The 15,392-nt window shown below is 46.8% G+C and overlaps 1 protein-coding gene across 6 annotated transcripts in view; it reads right to left on the bottom strand.

Annotated features, from left to right (window-relative positions):
• Positions 1 to 15,392, bottom strand: part of LOC309370990 (potassium voltage-gated channel subfamily KQT member 1-like) — a 405,888-nt gene that overhangs the window by 384,704 nt on the left and 5,792 nt on the right. For 2 of the 6 annotated variants that reach the window (XM_081913305.1, XM_081913302.1), the window contains exons 1-2: positions 3,999 to 4,979; positions 1,590 to 2,164 (exon numbers count right to left, since the gene is read on the bottom strand). In XM_081913305.1, the coding sequence (XP_081769431.1) occupies positions 1,590 to 1,996 (407 nt within the window). In that variant the 5' untranslated portion in view covers positions 1,997 to 2,164; positions 3,999 to 4,979. Of the gene's footprint in view, positions 1 to 1,589; positions 2,165 to 3,882; positions 3,938 to 3,998; positions 4,980 to 15,392 lie in introns of those variants that run through there. The other 4 variants (XM_081913306.1, XM_081913307.1, XM_081913304.1 and 1 more) reach the window with 4 other exon arrangements.

The raw sequence follows: 15,392 nt of genomic DNA on the forward strand, positions 1-15,392 counted from the left end.
ACATATAAATAACACTAACCCCCACACCTGCATTCTCACCTCCTCCGCCTGTGTTTCCACGCCCCACTGTAGGCATGTGTGCAGGTATTTATTTACCTTGTGTGTGCACAGTTGTTGTTGTTGTTGTTGTTGTTATACACGTTTTCCAGTATGGTATATCAGACTGTCAACAAACAGCAGATTAACTTTTAACCCTTAAAAAAAAATGTGTCCCTTTCAGCCCCAGCAGTAGCCTACTCTCTCTGAGTTCAGGAGAGATGAGGTCCATTGCAGGCAGGAATTTGTTTGCTTGTGTGCAGCCAAGCAGTTTCAAAATTTTTTCAGAAACAAGTTTCCTGATACACCAGACTTTCACCAAAATAAAGCGTGTCCCCCAGCCCAGCAGTAACCCACTGATAAAGCATAAACTAAGGTAAATGTGGAAGTGAATGAACAATTAGAAGCTAAGTGCGTCCTGAGAAGCATAAAGGAAGTGCAATTCTCTGCAGCGCTACACACCCACTGCAACATCACCATGAGGGGAGCCACAGCAACAAGTGTACTGTTCACATGCTCTTTCTTTTGTACACACATGGGCTGAAATGTGAATTTATTTAGGCTTAAAATCTATTTTCACATCAAACCTGGTTCGTGGGGGAAAACACATCAAGTCATCAGAAAAAACAGGATGTGTCTGCATTGGGGTTGAAGTCTCATGTACAATAATAATTTTAAAAAGCCAAGCACACGGTATGCACTGAATGCACACTAAACTGTAGTGTGTGCGCAGCCTAGGACCTTCTGAACCACATCAGTCATCCAAATAGCATTTGCAAGTAGCTGTGTAAAGGGACCTATGTAGAGAGCTGACCCAACAATTACATGGAATCAGTGCCTATTAAAATTAATGCTAGCTGATTCCCCATAATTATAAAAAATATGAAGGGCAAAATAAACAAATAAAACCATAATAGCCTTGATAAAGCAAGGGCCAGTCATATCTAAAGAAAAGATAGATTAGCCATTGCTGCTGCTTGGGTGCTTTCTGAGCATGAGAGTCTTCCATATGCCCATTTTCCCAGTAATCCTTACAACCGTCTGTTTCATCGCCATTATCCTGACATTGTAGATGGAGCGTATGTATGTATGTATGTCTGCTAAGACTGAAAAAACATCAGCTTAACTAAGACCAACTGGTAAGTTCATGGCTGAAGTAAGATTTGTCTTTCAGAGTCTTTCAGTCTATTGTATTCTTAACCATTACACAAGCTCCCACCGAATACATCTTTAAGTTAAAGTGTTCTGGAATGGCCTATCAAAATGTTGCATAAAAGAAATTCCATTTGATTTTGAGGAGTCATCTGGCAAAACATTTAAGGAATTCTGAGGGAAGTCAAAAGTTAGGTAATGTTATGGGGGGGGGCGGAATCAGATGGGTGGATGGATGGATTCACATACTCCTGGTTTGTTCTGGTGCTAGCATTTTATTTGATCCACAATCCCAGGAAATGTATTTGCATATTAAGCTCAATAGTTCACTTTCTGTGAAATAAAAAAGTGCAGGTTCACAACAAGGAAATAGTCATATGGAGAGGAAAAAAGGTACTTACACTGCAAAGTGATAAATGAAACACTTCCATCCACTCGGCCGTTCCAGAAAGTTGTACACATCTCCCTGCATACTAGTTTTGGTTAAGTATGGGCCATAAAAGCATTTTGTAGGGTAGGCCCGGTGTACCTCACTTCCTGTCATGGATTCGGTGTTTATCTGGAAAGCAGGATCATGTGGATTTTCTTCTTCAGAGTTTGAATAAATTTTTGATCCATTAGTCACCAAAGAATCAGGATCAAGTGCCACAGAAGAGTACTGCATATTGTTTAAGTTTGCTCGCACTTCCAAAAAGGTTGCAGACTTCCTGTGTCCATTCAGGTTCCCCACTTGGGAGTCAGAATGCTGAACTCTACTGCAAAGGTTATACATTGGGTGCCCACCAGTTTCACCATTACCGTAAGACATTCTGTAATGAAGTAGGTGTGTTGCTCACCTTGATCAATATTTAAAATTATAAAAGGTATTGTATATCTTCTCTGCCTTTGGCATTCTCCAACCACCCAGTAAGAAGTCAAACATTATTGTGGAACAACACCGCCGTGTGCAGCCAGTCTGTCACCTGTTACCAGGATTCTGAAATTAAATCACAAGAAGATGTTTAGATAATGGAAGTCTCAAGTAATAGATAAAGGCTCTGAAGGAGGAAAGCAATTAAAGAGTCACTATGCAGCAAAGCAAGTCAGGAGCATAACTTGAGTGTTATTTATAGACTAGTACATGGCACCATTTTTAACAAACTGACACACTGCTTAAAGTTTGGAAATGCTGACAGTGGCCCATAAGGAAGTTCCAGGAATCATTTGTGACAACCACATTATTTATTTCAAAATTCACTTAAAAGTTTTGTCCATAAGAGAGTTCACCTAAGGCGCTTAAGTGCACATTGAAAAGTGAATGGATCAAAAACATGCAGGAGAAATGGAATTAGTTGCAGCTCCCTGTTGAATGTACATTCTGTGGCAAACCTGGATTTGTATGAAATGGACCCAGTGTTAAAGGACAAGTCAGAACTGCTCAGCTGCCTTTTTCTTTTATTTCTTGTTTCATTAAAAACATTTCTAGACTGTTTTTCCTACCAGGCCAGTATATAATAGGCATCAATAAAAGCAACCCCCCCCCCACAAATACAAAACAATAAACGAAAAGACAAACAATCAAAATAGACTAAACTATTAACTTTAAAATGCTTGGCCAAAAAGGCAAGTTTTGACCTGGAACCAAATAGTTGCAAAGTTGGCACCAGTCATTCTAAATTTTATATTAGCATTTTTGGCTAATATGTCTGGCGTCCAGAGTATACCCTGTTGTATTTGTAAAACCCTGAGACTGCAATACAGCAGACAAGCTAACGCTTTGAAAGGGCAATGCCTCCATCTATGAATTATTGAAAAGTTTAACTTTAAACTGCATATATAACTTTAGGCATTTTGTAATTAATTATTTCTCTTATCTGTGTGAACTGATGGTACACTTAATTATGGGGATGGGGTGGAGAGAAACCTTAGAGATTATCCTTTCGGTTTCTTGCAGTCTGTATCCTTAACATTTTTTCAGTCAGATTTTAAGCCTTAGTTCCAATGAAGGTAGGAAACTCCTGCAAACCTAGTGCAAATAGAACCTTTTAATCTTTTACAACAGCTTAATACAAGATTAGGCACATGGCAAATGTTAATGCACTCACTGCTTCAATGTTTGGTCTGGATAACCAGTTAACCCCCCCCCCCAAAAAAAAACACAAACCACTGAGAACTGTATTTTGTTCCTTCCGGAAATTATTTTGCTTTACAGACTCGGAGCAAGTTAGTCTTTAGACATACTGTATTACCAAAAAGAAATGGTGTGTGTGTGTGTGGAAGACTTGGACAATTCACATAAAATACCATAAGAAAGCATGAGAAAGCACTGTCATTATATTGTCATCAAGTCAGTCTTCATAACTGCCGCTTCAACACTGAGCAATTTCATAACTGTATCTATACCATGTCTATCCTTCCCGCATTTGAATGCAGGGTTTTAAGGCTTAAATTCCTTTTCAAAACATGCCCATTCCCAGATTTCGCTATTTTGAGAGGTTCTAAACTTCTGAACAGCTCTCTTTGTACAAACTTTGAATACGGTATACACATTAGATATTTCCAGCAACGCTGTTGCATCAGTATTTCCTCAGTTTCCTAGTGATTGCATGTAACTTTTCTACCCTCACGTTTAACATTTCAGAATGAATTTATAAGCCAGCAAAGAGAAATTTTGCTTGCTCAAATCCTTAAAGCAAATAAAATTAGCTGGAATACGGAGTCCTATGTCTGAGAGCGTGCAGCAGATCTTGGTATGGCAAGGCGGCTGCTCCTGATTTGATGCGTGAGACAGAAAAGACAAAACCTGAAACCTTCTGGAAGGCAGCACATACCCTCTCCTGTTGCAGGGTGTTTTTTCTCTCCCTTGGCGCTTCCCTCTGCTCCATATGGCATAATCCAAGGACAGGAACAGCGAGAGAGTCGTCTGGCTCTGCCCCCTGACTGATAAAGTCCCACCCTAACCCATTCAGAGGACCTCCCCATGTCTTGTTAGTTTTCCTTTGGCAGAAAACCTGTAGGGCATCATTTTGATGGTGCTGATCATTTTGTGACTGACAGATGTGGCTTTTTGCTTTCCTGTGCTTTTATCAGCATGTGGGGAGGGGTGGCCAGGCAGATTTCCCTCTCTACCCTCCCTTCAAATCCAGAACAAATGGATTAAGCATAGTTTTCTTATCTCCTCTGAATTCAGACTTGGCTTAATTTCAGACAAAGCTTAATGGACAGGATCTGCGGAAGCCTTGGGTGTTAAAAATGCCTATGAAGATTTGATGAAACCCATGCAAGACAATTTCAGCATCATGCACCAACTGAACATCATCACACTGCTCCTATCTTGGAACTAACTCTCTTGCTCACTGGGAAAAGCCTTCAGAATATTGAAGAGCAAGTCTAGCCAGTTACATTGCTAACTGGAAATGTCTCCATGCTGGCAGGGGTAAGTACAAAGCCTTCTGCCTTTCCCCCCTGTTTTTAACAAAGCACACTTTTAAGGCTTTAAAACCCCCCTCAAACTTTCTCAGAACACACTGGCTGCATTCACACATCACAATAAACCACAATTCATGGTTTACTGTGAACAGACAGAGACATCCCACTTTCAACAGCAAGAAACCACAATCCCCGACTTCACATTGTCCAAGGTGGGGATTTTGGTTTGTTTGAGCCACGGACCTACTATTTAAAGAAACAGTAAAACTGAAATTGGGCATGTCCAAACTCTCAGACACACCTACAGCAACTCTTTTCATCTTTGTCACAGACTTCTAATCTTTAAAGATGGGGGGGCCTGTTCCTAAAACTGCATCCGAACAGCAGAGCACAGCCATGAAGTGTTGCATGAAAGTATAGACTAGACTTTATACTAGTAAGGTTGTGATCCTATGCGCATTTACTAGGGAATAAGTCCCATTTAACACACCTGGAATTCCTTCTGAGTAAATGTGCAGATTGCCCCATTCAATTTAGTTCTATCTGCAGAAAGGTGTGAACTTTGCTATGGGGACACTGAAACCCAGTGGTGTAGCGTGGGTTGTCAGCACCCGGGGCAAGGCAAGTAATTTGCGCCCCCTAACCCGTGGATTTGCACCCCCTAACCCGTGGATTTGCACCCCTAACCCTAACCCCCAGATGTTGCGCCCGGTGCGGCCGGCCCCCCTGCACCCCCCACGCTATGCCACTGCTGAAACCCAATTTCTTGCAAGTTGGGAGGTTTTCTGCAATGTAGGCATACAAAAACAGGTTTCAACCACCTAAAAGGACTCTAATCCAGATTTCTTCAAGGTATATATACGTTGGTTTTGGGAACAAGATTCAGATTCTCCTGAAATCAGGTTTTTAGCCCCAATGACTTGGTTTCAATACAATCATAACAAAACGTATATGCAATAAAAGGGCTTATTGGATCCTATCTACTTACTGTACAGTACAAAATTCCTCATAACAAATAGTGAATGCATGTATTTTAACTATTCAGCCAGTCCTATATGTAATTTAGCAATTCAAATTATAACCATTTCTCTATGAAGTGGTTTTCTTGACAAGATACAGCAATTGCTTGAGCAAATTAACTTCTTCATCTTCTGGGCAGCTGCTGTCTTGGTTCAAAAGAACATAGCAAAAGTTTTCAAAGTCAGATATTGCAGTATGCCTATTGTAAAAAATAAATATATCTATCTTTCTGGAGTAGGGAGAGAAGGTATAATATAAAATATATTATTTCTCCATTGCTTTCTGGCTGCAAATTTATAAAAAAGTTAACGTATAGCTATTTTGTATATCTAACACCAAGAAGGGAAGTTCTTTAAAAGCAGTTGCATGAAAGTTTTTGTCAAAGGAAAGAATGTGCAAGCCTATTTTTAATACTGAAAGTGTGATCACGCTTTAGGAGTAAACAAAGCTGAAAACTGGATGTTAGAATCATGGAACTGTAGAGTAGAGTTGGAAGTGACCTTGAGGGTCATCTTAAGGGCTCCCACATGGAAGAGGGAGCATGCTTGTTTTCTCCGGCTCTGGATGGTAGGACTCGAACCAAGGGCTTCAAGTTGCAAGAAAGGAAATTCCAACTAAACATTTGGAAAAACTTTCTGACAGTAAGAGCTGTTCAGTAGTGGAGCAGACTCCCAGGAGAGATGGTGGACTCTCCTTTCTTGGAGGTTTTTAAGCAGAGGTTGGATGGCCACCTGTCGTGGATGCTTTAGCTGCGATTGCAGGGGGTTGTACTGGATGACCTTTGGGGTCCCTGCCAACTCTGTGATTCATCAACCCCCTGCAATGCAGGAATATTAACTAGATCATCCGTGACAGATGGCCATCCAACCTCTGCTTAAAAACCTCCAAAAGGAGAGTTCACCACGGCTGTAGGACTTCCTCAGCATTTGCATGTCTTCTATCCTTGCTGCCCCAACATAAGGTACTGTATCTGATATTTTCAAGTCACCTGTCATCTAACATTCCTTCTAGTATCACCCACCACATTTTCACAGCGTTATAAAAGGATATGTTTGGGAAATTTCAGGTACTGGGTATTAAAATAACTGTCTAGTTACCAACACCTAATTTTTATGATCTCATAAGAGCTCAGAATGGGCAACAAAATTCCCATTACAGGGGGCTTTAATAAGGTATCTGTCATACTGAAGGTGAAATTTAATACCACATACTGAATGAAACATTTTTAACTGTATGGCTAACTTATGTGAAATGTATGGCCACTGAGAAAACTACAAATGGCCCATAATGAACAATGCAGAAAGCAGTTGCATATTTTGAGGTGAAATGGCACAAAACAAAAACACTGATCTTTGCCCATTTCTTAAATCTCAGCTGTTCCTGTGGATCTGAGTGAACAAATTCTGGCTATGAGTTGCACTCAGCTAACTTTTCCTCAGAGCAATTATTAATTAATTAATTGCTCAAGGTCTACGGTGAATAAATATTAGCTGAATGAAATATCTGTAATAACAGCCATGCCCATGAAGCTGACCAATCTGTCATCTGCGGCTCTTTCTTGTTATCTTTTAATGAACCCAAATGGTGAATGGCTGAGTTTCCAGGTATAGGTAATTTGCCCTGCATTTTTAAATTGAAATAATTCAACTAGTTGACCACCTGATTAAGATTTGTACCTCGTCCATAATAACGGGCCTTGGAGGCGGCTGTTTCCTGCAAATGAAAACTGCTACTAGTTCCCCAAGTTGGATCTCATTCCTTTCCACATGCCTGCATTAGGTTATCATTTATGATTATACTATAAATATTATTATTAATAATTAATACATTAATAAATTATTGGGTTGTAATTTATTCTGAAATTTGACATTTTTCACTTTGCCTTTTTTTAAAGTAAGTCCTGTGTCCAGTGGAAGCTGCTATATTAGGGCAACCTGGGTATACTGCCCTACCAAGTGAAACCTCAAGCAATCATTTTAAGTTTTCTCCAAAATCTGAACACAACACACTTTCCTGTCCAACACACACGTTCTTATCCTTCAATTTGAACATAAGAGAGACTGCTGGAAATATTTCTGTCACTCTCCCATTCTCTGGGCAAACTATATTGCTGTGGCCACAAGATCTCTTCCATCCATCTCCAGGCACGAAAACCACATGAACATTTTTTGCATTTTTCTAGGGCAGTGGATACCTTGGATCTCCACTCTCTCATCTTCTCTTGATGGCAAACCGGCCAATCAGGACACAGGAGTTAGCATACAGCCACAAAAGAAAATTAGACCATATTATGTTTTCTGAGCATGCAAAGAGTTGTTTCCTTGAGGGCCACACTTAGCATCAGGCCCCACAGCAGGAGGGCTTGCCTGGCCAGCCATTCTGCTTGCCTGCCTTTTCTTTCATGATTTGCCTTTTGTGTGAGCAAGTACCAATGGACACCCTGTGAAGGGGGGGCTTCGAGGGGGGGATGGATGTCAGGGTTTCAGGGAGAGAAGAGCAGATGGGGGAGGAGACAGAGAGCGAGGGGGAAGAATCCCAGAGAGATGAGGAGGAGGATGACGATGACCAAAGGTCGTCCATGAGTCTGTCCAGTGAGTCAGAGGACTCCCAAAAGGGGGCCCCCCTGGTCAGACCAAAGGGAGGCCAAGGGGGAAGCAGTGAGGAGCAGGGGAGCGAAGGGAGAAGCCCCAGTGGGAGTTGGACACCGGAGCCGGCTTCTCAGCCGGAACGGAGTGAAGGGGGTGGAGTCACCAGTGTGTCAGAGGGAGCAGAGCAAGAAGGAGACAGGGGAAGGAGATCGGAGCAGGACGCTCAGCCGGAAGGGGTGGAGAGCAGCACCGGGAGCAGTGTAGCGGTCGAGAGAAAGGTCAGAAGCAACGTACGCGCGCCAAGTTCAAATGTAGAGGCGCGCGGAAGTGAGGAGAGCCCTGGGGAGGAGCCCGGCCCCAAAGCGAGAAGGAGGGGGGCAGAGGCGTCAGAGGATTCAGCCTCGGGCGAGTCCCGGCGAGGGGGAACCCAGGGGGGCAGAAAGACCCTGCGGAAAAGGAAGGAGAGGAAGAGGTGGTCCAGCACAAGCCTCTTAAATTGGTGTAGAGGCGGTACGGATTCAGAGGGTACTTCAGCGGTCTAACGTTACAGACGTAGAGTCACAGAGATGGAATGTAAATGGAGCAATGATCTTCAATAAAGACTTTTGTAAATAAACTGGATCGGATTTGGGTCTCTTGTGAGCTGGGACCAGACGGGTGGCTCTGACAGTAAGTACCCTCCCAAGAACGCAAAAATTTTTTTTTGCAAAGCTCACCAACGGGAGCAGCCATGAGCACGGAGGAACAGCTGCTTACGCTGAGGAAGCAGGTTACCGACCTCACAGCTGCAGTCATTGCATCTCAGAAGAAGAATGACGAACTGGAGAAGGCTTGCCAGGACCTGCGAACAAGGTGGGAGCATGCAAGCGGGGCAGGGGTCCCGGGTTCCAGATCGGAGGGAGTTGCACTTGGACGGCGGGGGGGCGCCCTAGTTACGCACTTTGATGGCAACCTGCAAAACTACCCTAACTTCAGGGCAGACGTCGTGTATGCACTGCATTTGCTTCGTCATGATTTTAAAGATGAGGAGGAAAAAGTGGGGTTCATAATTTCGCATTTGCATGGGGAGGCCAGAGCTTGGTTGCGCAATTTGTGGCGCGAAGATGGCCCTGCCCGCCGCAATTCTGATGAATTTATTAAAGCGATGGATGCTTGTTTCCAGTCATCTGTGGATGTGGATATTGCTCGTAGGCAGATGCACGGACTGCGGCAAGGCAAAGCCACTGTACGTCAATATCGTTCCAGATTCTTTGCGTTACTAACTGCGTTGGGCTGGGAGAAGGATAGTAAACCAGTAAGAGATCTGTTCTGGGAAGGTCTTAGCCCCCCCGTCAAGGATGAGATCGCCAGAGGAGATAGACCCCAGACCCTAGAAGACGTAGTGCAGAGGGCTTTGGCAATCGGAATACGACATGAGGGACGCCCGTGGCACGAGGGGGAGGGACCCCAGGCGCGTGCACCAGCGAGAACCCCGCCTTTTGTCCCCAGGGACTTCAGCCAGACGCACCCCTCGCCCTTGGGGAGGCAGGGAGAAGAGCCGATGGAAATTGGTGGTGCTAGGGCTCAGACACCATCCAGAGCCCCTGTTTCCGGTGCAGTGAAGGCGAAGCCTCCTAGAGGGACCAGGAAATGTTACATCTGTGACAGTGCACACCATATGGCGAAAGAGTGCCCCCAGAGGCTCCAAAAACACACTGCAGCTCTAGCAACAGTGGCAGCGGAAGTGGTGCAAAGAGAGCAGCCTCAGGGAAACGACAGTGCCTGGCTGGAAGCGGAGCTACTGGGGCTCAGCCAGGCGGATCTGTAGAACAGTCCCCAGCACCCTTGCAACGCACAGACCCTTTACCACCCAAGCCAGCAGTGCAACTCACTGCAACCCTTCAGCTGCCGAATGGACACTCCCTGGAAGTTCCCATCACGATTGATTCAGGGAGCAATGCGGATTTTGTGGGAATACAATTTGCCGAGCAGCATAGCATAGCGCTCCTGCCTGCAACGACGCCTCTGAACGTGGTCACGGTGGACGGCAGGAAATTGCTGGGAGGGCAAGTTGTGCAGCAGACGCCTCCCATGGTGATGCAGATTGGAAATCATCGAGAAGTCATTAGCTTCAATGTCACCCACCTGTCAGACACGCCCATTGTGTTGGGCATGAGTTGGCTGGAGAGGCATAGTCCCGCTGTAGCGTGGTACCAGCGGCAAATCACCTTCTGCTCATTGTATTGTGCTCAGCATTGCATCCAAACCAATCAGGAGGAGGGGGCTGAGCAGCAGCTGCAACTGGGCATGGTGCAGGCAGTGCCTCACAAGTACGAAGGATTCTTGGAGGTTTTCTGCGAGAAAGAAGCTGACAAGTTGCCGCCTCACAGGCCTTACGACTGTGCGATCGACCTGGTGCCGGGGGCGCAACTGCCAACTGCAAAGCTGTATTCCATGTCTGAGGACGAGATGCAAGAGCTCAGAGAGTTCATAGAGCATAATCTGAAGCGCGGGTTCATCCGGGAATCCAAAGCAGTGGGAGGCAGTCCTGTTTTCTTTGTGAAGAAGAAAGACACGCCCCAAAAAAGACTCGTTGTGGACTATAGATTCATAAACAGACTGACTAAGCCCAAGGCCTTCCCCATGCCCAAGATTGACGACCTCCTAGCGACCGTTAGGAAGGGTAAGATCTTCACCAAGTTGGATTTGCGTGGAGCGTACAACCTCATCCGCATCCGGAAGGGCGATGAGTGGAAGACTGCCATGTTCACGCCTCTGGGCACGTATGAATACAGAGTTATGCCGTTTGGTCTCCAAAATGGCAGCCACGTTTTCCAAGCATTTATGCATCACGTGCTGGCGGGACTCCTCTACAAGAAGTGTGTATGTTTTCTCGACGACATCCTGATTTTCTCGGAATCGCCGGAAGCTCACGAGAAGGATGTAAAGGAGGTCCTACAGAGGTTGCGGGAGCACAGGCTGTACGCCAAGTTGGAGAAATGCCAGTTTGATGTGACGGAGGTGGATTTCCTTGGCTACAAGCTGTCCGACGAGGGGCTGGCCATGGACAGAGTCAAGGTCCAAGCGGTGTTGGACTGGAAGAGCCCACGCAATCGGAAGGAAGTCCAGAGATTCATCGGATTTGCCAATTTTTATCGCAAATTCATCAAAGGTTTTGCAAAGGAGACGGCAGCAATCACGGACACCCTCAGTTCCAAGAAGAAGAAGTTCGCTTGGACAGAACAGGCAGAGCGCTCTTTTCGGAAGCTTAAAAGCCTCTTCGCCTCCGAGGAACAGCTACTGCACGTGAATCCCGGCAGGCCCATGCGGGTAGAAACCGACGCATCAGACAGAGCGGTTGGAGCCGTCCTTCTGCAGGAGGATCCGCAAGGCAATTGGAGGCCGGGCGCTTTCTACTCCCGGAAGCTCAGCAAGACGGAGCAGAACTACACCATATGGGACAGGGAGCTGTTGGCCATTCATGCAGCTTTCAAAGCGTGGCGACACTTCCTCATAGGAGCCAAGCACACAGTGCAGGTGCGCACGGATCACAAGAACTTAGAGTATTGGCGAACGGCGAAGCTGCAGACCCAAAGACACATGCGCTGGGCAGAATTCTTTGCGGATTTCGACTTCAAAATAGAATACATCCCGGGGGACTCCAATGTTATAGCCGACGCACTCTCCAGGAAACCGCAATACCTTGAGGAGACGGCACCAATAGCATCGAAGCACATTTTCGCACCGCAGGCGTGGGCGTGCGCAGCCATCGCAGTCGACCTGGACGCGGTGCGATGCGCGTTGCAAGCGGATCAATTTGCACAATCCAAGATGGAGGAGCTGCGCAGCGGGGCGCAGAGAGACGATGAGTTCCAGTTGCGAGACGGGCTCTTGACTCGCAAGGGTGCCCTCTACGTGCCAAACGACGAGCTTCGCGCAAAAGTTCTGCAGCAATTGCACGACGCCCCCAGTGCGGGCCACTTCGGCAAGGAGAAGACAATAGAATTAGTGGCCAGGGACTTTTGGTGGCCCCAGATGCGGGGAGAGGTGGCGGATTACGTCGCCAGATGTGACACCTGTCAGAGGTCCAAACCAGTACACCAGAAGCCAGCGGGATTGCTGGAACCGCTGGAGACGCCGCAGCAGCCGTGGGAGAGGGTAGCCCTGGATTTTGTTACTGACCTGCCCAGCTCCAGGGGCAAGACGGCGGTATTGGTGGTTGTGGACTTGTTCACCAAGATGGCGCACTTCATTCCTTGTGCCAAGGTGGCGACGGCAGAACAGACCGCCAAATTCTTCATCGACCACGTGTTCAGAGTGCATGGACTACCGCAGTCCGTCCTGTCCGACAGGGGGCGCCAATTTGTTTCCAACTTCTGGCAGAAGCTTCTGGGTATCCTGCACGTCAAGATCAACCTAGCGTCGGCGAGACATCCACAGACCAACGGCCAAGCAGAGAGGGTCAACGCGATCATGCAGCAGTACCTGAGGTGTTACGCCAATCAGCGACCCGCAGCGTGGGTGGACTACCTGCCGATGGCTGAGTTTGCCTACAACAACACGAAGCACGCATCGACGGGGGTGACGCCGTTCTTCGCGAACAATGGCCGTCATCCCAGAACCTTTCCGAGGCTTATAGCACCAGGAGAGGGGGTGCCGCAAGAGGCCGACCAGTTTGCAGCAGAATTGCAAGAGGTGCACGAGGAGCTGAGGAGACATTTGGAGCTGGCCAAACAAGCCTATAAGGTGCAGGCGGACAAACACAGAAGGGCGGGAGAAGACATCCAGGTGGGGGACTGGGTATGGTTAGCGGCCCAAGCGATGCCAGCCAAATCGTTAGCCAAGAAGAAGCTAGGACACAGGCAGTTAGGACCATACCAAGTTGAGGCTAGGATCAATCCTGTAGCATTTCGCCTGGCCCTTCCAGAAGGCTCCAGAGTACACCCGGTCTTTCATAGGTCGGTGCTCACTCCCTACAAGGCCCCGCACAGGTTTCAAGAGTCAGAAACAGTACCAGACCCACGCAAAGAGTCACCCAAGAGGGGGGGGGTCGCCTAGGGCCGAACCCCTCAACGAGGTCACAGAGATACTGGACTCGAGATGGGGGGCAGAGGGGGTTGAATACTTTCTCGCCAGAGAGGGCACCCCAGCCACTGCCAATAGTTGGGTGCCGGGCTACGCATTAGACGAACCCCTTTTGAAAGAAGAGTTCCATGCACTTTTCCCACATAGACCCATGCCAGCTGAGTACTTTGATGACTGGCTTTTCACACCCACATTGTCAGATAGCACGTTCAGGGGTTTCTCTTCCCCCGAGGAAAGAACAGCAGAATCGAGCCCGCCCAGGGGATCGTGTTCGGGAGTGGACACACTACCTTCGGATTGGTGGGAGGAGCAACCAGAGGAGGAATGGCGTAAGAGGTGGATGATGGGGCCTTGGCGGGCAGCACCAGAGGAAGTAGCAATGGAAGAAGAGACTGAGATGGCTTTGGGTGAAGAACCCGAGTTCGAACACACATACACAGAACTGCCAGCAGAGAACATTGACGTAGACGACCTGTATCCTGAGCCTACCCCCGAAGAGCCGCAGTTTCCACAACCGGCACCCGCCGAGCGGGAGGGGGGAAGGGGGGGCTTCGAGGGGGGATGGATGTCAGGGTTTCAGGGAGAGAAGAGCAGATGGGGGAGGAGACAGAGAGCGAGGGGGAAGAATCCCAGAGAGATGAGGAGGAGGATGACGATGACCAAAGGTCGTCCATGAGTCTGTCCAGTGAGTCAGAGGACTCCCAAAAGGGGGCCCCCCTGGTCAGACCAAAGGGAGGCCAAGGGGGAAGCAGTGAGGAGCAGGGGAGCGAAGGGAGAAGCCCCAGTGGGAGTTGGACACCGGAGCCGGCTTCTCAGCCGGAACGGAGTGAAGGGGGTGGAGTCACCAGTGTGTCAGAGGGAGCAGAGCAAGAAGGAGACAGGGGAAGGAGATCGGAGCAGGACGCTCAGCCGGAAGGGGTGGAGAGCAGCACCGGGAGCAGTGTAGCGGTCGAGAGAAAGGTCAGAAGCAACGTACGCGCGCCAAGTTCAAATGTAGAGGCGCGCGGAAGTGAGGAGAGCCCTGGGGAGGAGCCCGGCCCCAAAGCGAGAAGGAGGGGGGCAGAGGCGTCAGAGGATTCAGCCTCGGGCGAGTCCCGGCGAGGGGGAACCCAGGGGGGCAGAAAGACCCTGCGGAAAAGGAAGGAGAGGAAGAGGTGGTCCAGCACAAGCCTCTTAAATTGGTGTAGAGGCGGTACGGATTCAGAGGGTACTTCAGCGGTCTAACGTTACAGACGTAGAGTCACAGAGATGGAATGTAAATGGAGCAATGATCTTCAATAAAGACTTTTGTAAATAAACTGGATCGGATTTGGGTCTCTTGTGAGCTGGGACCAGACGGGTGGCTCTGACAATATGTTTTTTATCATACCATTTTAACAGTAATTAAACATACTTTTACATCTTATTCAATTTTTTTGACTTCCATCAGTCATGTCTGAAAATTTTCCAATCTACTCTTAGTATGCATTTCTTATTTTCCCTATTACATTTCAAACTCATAACCAATGTCTCTATCTTTTTCTACTTTGTAACACTTCGTATATTTTGCCTTACAAAACTTCTTGTAGTCCTACTAGCGTAATTTGTTGATTACAGTTGCTCTTCACATAATTCATATACTTCTTCCAGTCTTCTGTAAATCTCTGGTCCCGCAGGTTTTGAATCCTTCCTGTCATTTTGTCCAATTCTGCATTAATTTCATTAATTTCGTCTGCCATTATTCTTCTTTCGTCGGAATTTCTTCTTCCTTCCATTTCTGGGCTAACAATACTCTTACCACTGTTGTTGCATAGAAAAACAGTTTAGCATCTTGTCTATTAATGGCTTGGCCTATAATACCAAATAAAATGCTTCTGGTTTTTTTACGAATGTGTATTTCAACATCTTTTCCATCTCATTATATATCATTTCCCAGAAGTACTTTACTCCTGTCGTTTTTATTTTAGCATTTTTTCTTTTCTTTTATGGATAAGGCATGGGGGAATTGGGAGAATTTAAATAATCATCATTATTTAAATGTGTTTCTAAGCTGATGAAATTAAAAAGCTTCGTACACTGAGAGGAGTGGGAGGCCTTCTTCAAATATATTCTAGGCCACTGTTTCCCAAAGTTTCCATCACCCTG

This window comes from Podarcis melisellensis (assembly GCF_964234715.1).
Source record: "Podarcis melisellensis genome assembly, chromosome: 5".
Taxonomy (NCBI): domain Eukaryota; kingdom Metazoa; phylum Chordata; class Lepidosauria; order Squamata; family Lacertidae; genus Podarcis; species Podarcis melisellensis.